General features: G+C 44.2%; 2 protein-coding genes across 2 annotated transcripts; both read right to left on the reverse strand.

The window, feature by feature from the left end:
- Window positions 1-321: 321 nt before the first annotated feature.
- Window positions 322-2297, reverse strand: LOC106570974 (uncharacterized). The gene is made up of 2 exons (XM_045695456.1): window positions 1165-2297; window positions 322-1123 (listed from the first exon to the last, which is right to left on the reverse strand). Exon 1 carries the CDS (start codon window positions 2295-2297, stop codon window positions 1242-1244), a length of 1056 nt encoding a protein of 351 aa, XP_045551412.1. The 3' UTR covers window positions 322-1123; window positions 1165-1241.
- Window positions 322-3768, reverse strand: gas1a (growth arrest-specific 1a). Its single transcript, XM_014143588.2, has one exon. The coding sequence runs from the start codon at window positions 3150-3152 to the stop codon at window positions 2352-2354; it is 801 nt and encodes a 266-aa protein (XP_013999063.1). The 5' UTR covers window positions 3153-3768; the 3' UTR covers window positions 322-2351.
- Window positions 3769-9191: the final 5423 nt, after the last annotated feature.

Raw genomic sequence — 9191 nt, forward strand, 5'->3', positions numbered from 1 at the left:
TTTTTTCTAAACAGTGAATACATCTTCTTATAACAATTTGAAGGCTTCTCTGTATTGATAGGCTATAATACACTATTCAGGTAGACAGCCCACACAACACAGAATTTACTTCCTTTAAACCTGGAACTTTTTCCTTATGTTTTTGACAGGAATCATATTTATTCAATATTTATTTTGAAAGTTTGGATGTGACATTGACACATCCCACTAGGCTCACACTGGTTGAATAAACATTGTTTCAACGTCATTACATTACATTGAACCAACGTGGAATAGATGTTGAATTGACGTCTGTCCCCAGCGGGATGTAGGATTAATAAATTACTTTTAAACTACATTTATTTACCAATATACAGTATGTACAAGTCCACCATATAGTTTCATTAAATACATAGATATGCCATCAGTCACCCAATATCAATGATATCATGTTAAAATATTAAAATATAGACAGTGAACTGTTTTTTTATAAAAACCTTGCATTGTTAATCTCTGTGTAACAAAATAGAACCACATCTGTTTACATGTAGTATATACATGGACTACAGTAGGGCCTGGTGTTATATGTAGTATATACATGGACTACAGCAGGCCTGGTGTTATATGTAGTATATACATGGACTACAGCAGGCCTGGTGTTACATGTAGTATATACATGGACTACAGCAGGCCTGGTGTTATATGTAGTATATACATGGACTGCAGTAGGCCTGGTGTTACATCTAGTATATACATGGACTGCAGTAGGCCTGGTGTTACATGTAGTATAAACATGGACTGCAGTAGGCCTGGTGTTACATGTAGTATATACATGGACTACAGTAGACCTGGTGTTACATGTAGTATATACATGGACTACAGTAGACCTGGTGTTACATGTAGTATAAACATGGACTACAGTAGGCCTGGTGTTACATCTAGTATATACATGGACTACAGTAGACCTGGTGTTACATGTAGTATATACATGGACTACAGTAGACCTGGAGTTACATGTAGTATATACATGGACTACAGTAGACCTGGTGTTCAGGTGTCCATGTCTCCATTTCTGATGGAGACATAATGTTACTGAATATAATATTTGCATAGAAAATACTAACTTGATTCGATATTTTCAGTACTAACTTGATTCGATATTTTCAGTACAAAAAAAAAGTCATATTTTAAAAAAAAGCAAATTATGGTTATGCAACAAAAAAAATTGCATTTGATGCTCTTTGGAGTAGTAGCTTCTTCCTTCAATAGCATTGGCCAGACAGACTGGCATCTGTTTGGAAAGGCAAATGTTTAAACTTTATCTGAACAACAGTCTGAGTTTGTAAGACCATCAACGTGTTTATCTGTCCAACAGTCTGAGTTTGTAAGGCCATCAACGTGTTTATCTGTCCAACAGTCTGAGTTTGTAAGGCCATCAACGTGTTTATCTGAACAACAGTCTGAGTTTGTAAGGCCATCAACGTGTTTATCTGAACAACAGTCTGAGTTTGTAAGGCCGTCAACGTGTTTATCTGAACAACAGTCTGAGTTTGTAAGGCCATCAACGTGTTTATCTGAACAACAGTCTGAGTTTGTAAGGCCGTCAACGTGTTTATCTGAACAACAGTCTGAGTTTGTAAGGCCATCAACGTGTTTATCTGAACAACAGTCTGAGTTTGTAAGGCCATCAACGTGTTTATCTGAACAACAGTCTGAGTTTGTAAGGCCATCAACGTGTTTATCTGAACAACAGTCTGAGTTTGTAAGGCCGTCAACGTGTTTATCTGTCCAACAGTCTGAGTTTGTAAGACCATCAACGTGTTTATCTGTCCAACAGTCTGAGTTTGTAAGGCCATCAACGTGTTTATCTGTCCAACAGTCTGAGTTTGTAAGGCCATCAACGTGTTTATCTGAACAACAGTCTGAGTTTGTAAGGCCGTCAACGTGTTTATCTGAACAACAGTCTGAGTTTGTAAGGCCGTCAACGTGTTTATCTGAACAACAGTCTGAGTTTGTAAGGCCATCAACGTGTTTATCTGAACAACAGTCTGAGTTTGTAAGGCCGTCAACGTGTTTATCTGAACAACAGTCTGAGTTTGTAAGGCCATCAACGTGTTTATCTGTCCAACAGTCTGAGTTTGTAAGGCCGTCAACGTGTTTATCTGAACAACAGTCTGAGTTTGTAAGGCTGTCAACGTGTTTATCTGTCCAACAGTCTGAGTTTGTAAGGCCGTCAACGTGTTTATCTGTCCAACAGTCTGAGTTTGTAAGGCCATCAACGTGTTTATCTGTCCAACAGTCTGAGTTTGTAAGGCCATCAACGTGTTTATCTGAACAACAGTCTGATATATATATTTTACTATGAGGAGAGTTTAAAGGAGAAATGCTAGTAGAATCAGAACAGATAAAGTCACTGCGGTCACAACACCACAGCTTCCCGAAGCAGAACCACCTGATCCGGTGCTCCTCTCCACTAACTCCGGTTCTGACACCGGGAAGTCCCCATCATCTTCCTCGTAGTCTTCTGACCCACTGCCGTCCTCCACCGTCACAGGAGCTTCGAAGCACAGGCTCTTCATGCTAATCTTGACATACTCGCAGATGGTCCTCTCGGTCCCGTCGCACACGCACGAATCCAACAGCTCCGCTTTGGGTATTTTGCGCATGTCTGCAATCACATTCCGACAAGCATTCGTGCAGGTTGCCCCGCTGAAAAGTTTCCCGCAGTAGATTAAATAGTCTCGCATGGCGGAACTGCACTGCTGGTCTCTCTCACACTGCATACGGGCCTCGGTGCAGCCCATATTGCTAGTCCTGGGGAGGCATGGCTCGATGGCCCGCTTGGTGTTCCGGCAGATGGGGTCCGAAGCACAGCTGCAGTCCTCAAGCGCGGGCCCGTTCTTCGTCAGGTTGAGCTGCACCAGAGAGGAGATGCAGTGACTGGGACACCTCTTCCTGTCCCCTCTCAGTACAGCAGCGCACGCCTGCATGTACTGCCCATATGCGTAATGGCACTCAGGCTCCGTCTGACAGTTCATGATGGCCTGCCAGCAGATTAACCTGCGGCTGTGGGAAGACGATGCCACCGATAAGCAGCCCAAAAACAAAAACACACAACCGACAGGCCACACCAACCTGCAGGAGCCGTGTGCCAAAGCCTCAAAACTGGCCATTTTAGTGATGACTGTGACTGAAAGGATAGAATTACACCAGGTTCATCCCTACGTATTTCATACCTTCAAAGACTGCACTAGACATAAAATATCAACATTCCCGGGATCAGACCATTGGTAGTGTGTAAAGAGAAGAGGCTGCTGTACGTATCCCGTTCTGCAGTAGCTTCACTGCTCTGTTTGAAAACTCCGTCAAAGTGGTTGGAAGAAAGTTATCCATAAGTGCCAAATAAAATGAAAACAGAAAAGTTTTTGAACAAGAAAACCACACAACTGTTGGTAACCCACTGGTTTATTCCATTCCAGTACTGGTAGTGGAATCCCTCCGCCGCCTCAGCTCCTGTGCTTTCCTGATCTCGTCTTCCACTATTCTAGCAGCCGCTTCCCGTCCCCTCTCTCCTCTCCGTGGACAGAGCTGAGCGCTCAGTAAGTCCGTCCATAGGTTATAAGGAGCTATTACACGGCAGACAATGTGCATCCACGAGACAGCGCTAATCACCGGTAAGTACGTATGCATAGGAACACAAACCAAATATCAGAGGAAAACAGAAACTCTGATTCTCCCAAAGTGATCTCTCTCTCTCTCTCTCTCTCTCTCTCTCTCTCTATCTTGCTCCGTTTGTCTTTCTCTACCCCCCCTCCCCTGTTGGCCCTCGCTGCCGAACTTCAGCAGCTTTCTTTTCTATTGGCCAGCCAGCCGCCTGTTGTAAATGTCGTCGGGCCATGGGCGGGACTCTAGGGTGGAGCTTTGGGAACACTCCTTCTCAATCCCTCTCTCCAAACGATCAACTGTACAGAGGACAGAGGATCAACGCGTTGACCCAATGAACTCACTTCGTGCACAATTAACAAGTTATTCTACAGTCAAGGATTGGCCGATGCTATAGCATAAGCATAGATCGGATAATTGTAAATAATTGTAAATTTTGCGGTGCAAAGTTTTCTTTGTCAAACAGGAGGGTTGCAGCTGCAGATATGGGGTGCTCTACATAACATAAAACACACACACACACACACACACACACACACACACACACACACACACACACACACACACACACACACACACACACACACACACACACACACACACACACACACACACACACACACACACACACAAAACAAACAAATAAATAGTATACTGGTAATGTGATGGATTAGTTAGATAACAAGGTCAACAGCAGCTGCACTAACACAGCAACACAGCAAAAGCTAAGAAAACAATGCAAAGTAAGACATATATAAAACAAGTTTCACTACAGTGAGCTATGGGGGACTGAGTAAGTATCATGTTTTAACCAAGTTTCACTACGGTGAGCTATGGGGGACTGAGTCAGTATCATGTTTTAACCAAGTTTCACTACAGTGAGCTATGGGGGACTGAGTCAGTATCATGTTTTAACCAAGTTTCACTACGGTGAGCTATGGGGGACTGAGTCAGTATCATGTTTTAACCAAGTTTCACTACGGTGAGCTATGGGGGACTGAGTCAGTATCATGTTTTAACCAAGTTTCACTACGGTGAGCTATGGGGGACTGAGTCAGTATCATGTTTTAACCAAGTTTCACTACGGTGAGCTATGGGGGACTGAGTCAGTATCATGTTTTAACCAAGTTTCACTACGGTGAGCTATGGGGGACTGAGTCAGTATCATGTTTTAACCAAGTTTCACTACGGTGAGCTATGGGGGACTGAGTCAGTATCATGTTTTAACCAAGTTTCACTACGGTGAGCTATGGGGGACTGTGTCAGTATCATGTTTTAACCAAGTTTCACTACAGTGAGCTATGGGGGACTGAGTCAGTATCAATCTTGGAAACTTCATAGTCAAGTAACCTAAATGGGCCTATTGCAACGGATATTGGCCAATGTACTAACACAAGATAATCTCTCCTTAAACCATCAATATGCTTTTAATCGCTCACACAGGTGATCTCAATTGCAACTATCACTGGTCACTGGGATTTATGTCCTTTACTAGACTAATGGGGATTTATATCCTTTACTAGACTAATGGGGATTTATGTCCTTTACTAGACTAATGGGGATTTACGTCCTTTACTAGACTAATGGGGATTTATGTCCTTTACTAGACTAATGGGGATTTATGTCCTTTACTAGACTAATGGGGATTTATGTCCTTTACTAGACTAATGGGGATTTATGTCCTATACTAGACTAATGGGGATTTATGTCCTTTACTAGACTAATGGGGATTTATGTCCTTTACTAGACTAATGGGGATTTATGTCCTATACTAGACTAATGGGGATTTATGTCCTTTACTAGACTAATGGGGATTTATGTCCTTTACTAGACTAATGGGGATTTATGTCCTTTACTAGACTAATGGGGATTTATGTCCTATACTAGACTAATGGGGATTTATGTCCTTTACTAGACTAATGGGGATTTATGTCCTATACTAGACTAATGGGGATTTATATCCTTTACTAGACTAATGGGGATTTATATCCTTTACAAGACTAATGGGGATTTATGTCCTTTACTAGACTAATGGGGATTTATGTCCTTTACTAGACTAATGGGGATTTATGTCCTATACTAGACTAATGGGGATTTATGTCCTTTACTAGACTAATGGGGATTTATGTCCTTTACTAGACTAATGGGGATTTATGTCCTATACTAGACTAATGGGGATTTATGTCCTTTACTAGACTAATGGGGATTTATATCCTTTACTAGACTAATGGGGATTTATATCCTTTACTAGACTAATGGGGATTTATGTCCTTTACTAGACTAATGGGGATTTATGTCCTTTACTAGACTAATGGGGATTTATGTCCTTTACTAGACTAATGGGGATTTATATCCTTTACTAGACTAATGGGGATTTATGTCCTTTACTAGACTAATGGGGATTTATGTCCTTTACTAGACTAATGGGGATTTATGTCCTTTACTAGACTAATGGGGATTTATGTCCTTTACTAGACTAATGGGGATTTAGATTTTGTACTAGACTATCAAGTTAGAATAGCTATCGTATCTATCTATCTTTAGCTTGCATGCCTGCTTGCTTGCAAAATTGGTAGCCTTTTTATTAAAGCAAGCAACAAACTGAATGTACTGAATAAGACTCACATTCCTTTCGGTCTTTTACTCCGATTTTAGCAGAGACGCAGAGAAGCGTATTTAGTTTCTTTAAAAAAGGAACCACCAGTCAGGAGGATACAGACAACTCAAGAGGTATGCCTATATATGTGGAAAATATACAGTACCAGTCAAAGTTTGGACACACCTACTCATTGTTTTTTTGTTGTTTTTTTTTTACTATTTTCTACATTGTAGAGCAATAGTGAAAACATAAAACTTTGAGATAACACATATGGATTCATGTAGTAACCAAAAAAGAGTTAAACAAATCAACATATATTTTAGATTTTAGATTCTTCAAAGTAGACACCATTTGCCTTGATGACAGCTTTGCACACTCTTGATTCCTCATGTGTTACTTCATAGTTTTGATATCTTTGCTATTAATATACATTGTAAAAAATATTAAAAACATAGAAAAACCCTTGAATGAGTAGGTGTGTCCAAACTTTTGACTGGTATTCTATATATTTTTTTTTACTTAGAATTAAGCATAATGATTATGGGTCTATATTGTAGGAAAAAGCTGTTGTTGTCACACCCTGATCTGTTTCACCTGTCTTTGTGATTGTCTCCACCCCCTCCAGGTGTCACCCATCTTCCCCATTATCCCCTGTGTATTTAGACCTGTGTTCTCTGTTTGTCTGTTGCCAGTTCGTCTTGTTTGTTCAAGTCAACCAGCATTTTGTGTTTCAGCTCCTGCTCTCCCCCATCTCTCTTTTCCTCGCCCTCCTGGTTTTGACCCTTGCCTGTCCTGACTCCAAGCCCGCCTTCCTAACCACTCTGCTGGCCCCTGACCCCGAGCCTGCCTGCCGACCTGTACATTTGCCCCCCTCTGGATTACCGACCTTTGCCTTAACCTGACCCTGAGCCTGCCTACCGCCCTGTACTGTTGCCCCACCTCTGGTTTACTGACCCCTGCCTGCCTTGACCTGTCTATTGCCTGCCCCTGTTGGAATATTAAACTATTGTTTGTTCAACACATTCTGCATCTGGGTGTTACCATCATACCTGATAGTACGAACTGGCCATGAATGACCCAGCAGACCCGGGCCAGCTGCGCAATGCCATCTCCTCCCAAGGAGCCTCCATTGGTAAGCACGAGGAATTGCTTCTTGGGCTGATGGAGGGTGTCCAAATGTTGGCTGAGTGCCATGACCGGGAGTTGGACATGCTGCTGGAGCAATTCCACGGGTCATCTGGGGTGCAGCCTGCCACAGTAGTAACCCCACCTCCCCTCAGCAACTCGAGGGAGTCGAGCACCTGTTGGGCGTTTTTAGCTCAGTGTGCCCTCATTTTCGAGCTTCAGCCCTCCTCCTTCCTCTCGGATCGCTCCAAAATAGCCTACCTCATCACACTGATGTCTGGAAGGTTTCTCACCGGGGCTACCGTCGTATGGGAACAGCAGCTGGCCATATGAGCATAGCCTGGAGGGGTTCGTGGGAGAGGTGAGGAAGGTCTTTGATGCCCTGTTCTCCAGGAGAAAAGCTGCTCGGAAGCTAATCCAGCTCCGGCAGTACGCCAAAACTGTGGCCGACTATGCAGTGGATTTCCGTACATTGGCAGCAGAGAGTGTGTGGAATCCGGAAGCACTGTTCGACATGTTCCTGCACGGTGTCTCAGAGGAGGTTAAGGATGAGCTTATGGCTTGGGAGTTACCCACAGATTTTGACTCCCTGATCGCTTTGAGCATCCGCATCGATGGGCGATTACGGGAACGATGGATGGAAAGGGAATTAGATTTCACTCGCACGTCCAGGGATTCTACCTCACCTCCGAGTCATCCCGGAAGTCCCCGACGGTTCCGTGGCCGAGAGCACCCGAGATTTCCTGACCTTCCTCGAGAGTCACCGAGGAGGGCAGAGGCACTGTTTCCCGAGCCCATGCAACTAGGCAGGGCTGGGCTGTCGCCAGCGGAATGGCAACACCGGATTAGCAAAAGGAACTATCTGTATTGCGGGACTTTTAGTCATTTTGTGTCCTTGTGCCCGGTAAAAGACCAGGCTCACCGGTAGGAGTGATTACTCTGGTGGGCCATATGGGGTACTTTTCTGCTTCCCTTACTCGCACCCCTCATGTCATTCTGCTGTGGGGAAACCTGTCCAAATCTCTCCGGGTCCTCATTGACTCTGGGCGCAACTGGTCGAAGGAAGTCAGGTGCGGAGAGCAGAGATGCGTGAACAGGCACACTTTATTCAGGCAGAGGAAAACAGCTGAACGCAACTGCGTCACAACACTCAGGCCCAAGGAAAAAAACGATAGTGCACAAATTACACAAATAGGTACAAATAACAAAACCACGGTTACATCAATACCCGGCGCAAAACCAGCCTGTAGCGTCACACACATAATGAACAAACAATACCACACACAGACATGGGGGGGTACAGAGGATAATACACATGTAGAGTAATGAGGGGATGTAAACCAGGTGTGCGGGAAAAGAAGACAAAACAAATGGAAAATGAAAGGTGGAGCAGCGATGGCTAGAAGACCGGTGACGTCGACTGCCGACCGCCGAACGCCGCCCGAACAAGGAGAGGGACCGACTTCGGCGGGAGTCGTGAAACTGGGGCCGATGAGAGCTTTTAGGATGCCACACTGGCTTCCGAGCCGAACATCCCCACTCAGCCCCTCTCCATTCCCGTGGATGTTAGCGCGCTGGACGGGCACTCTATAGGTCAGGTTACCCATAACACCACTCCCATCCACCTACGGGTGTTAGGCAATCACAGCGAGACCATTCAGTTCCTACGCATCAAGTCCCCCCAGATCCCTGTGGTTTTGGGATTCTCCTGGCTCCAGCGACACAACTCACTAATCAACTGGTCTACAGGTGCCATCATGGACTGCAGTCCATTCTGCCATGCCCATTGTCGAAAGTCGGCACAACCTGCCCCGGGACGTCTTCC

This window comes from Salmo salar, chromosome ssa15, assembly GCF_905237065.1.
Source record: "Salmo salar chromosome ssa15, Ssal_v3.1, whole genome shotgun sequence".
Lineage (NCBI taxonomy): Eukaryota > Metazoa > Chordata > Actinopteri > Salmoniformes > Salmonidae > Salmo > Salmo salar.

Bases quoted from the DNA above. Each gene is read 5' to 3' on its own strand.
- gas1a (XM_014143588.2), bottom strand. From the start codon at position 3,152: ATGGCCAGTTTTGAGGCTTTGGCACACGGCTCCTGCAGGTTGGTGTGG.
- LOC106570974 (XM_045695456.1), bottom strand. From the start codon at position 2,297: ATGGCCTTACAAACTCAGACTGTTGGACAGATAAACACGTTGATGGCC.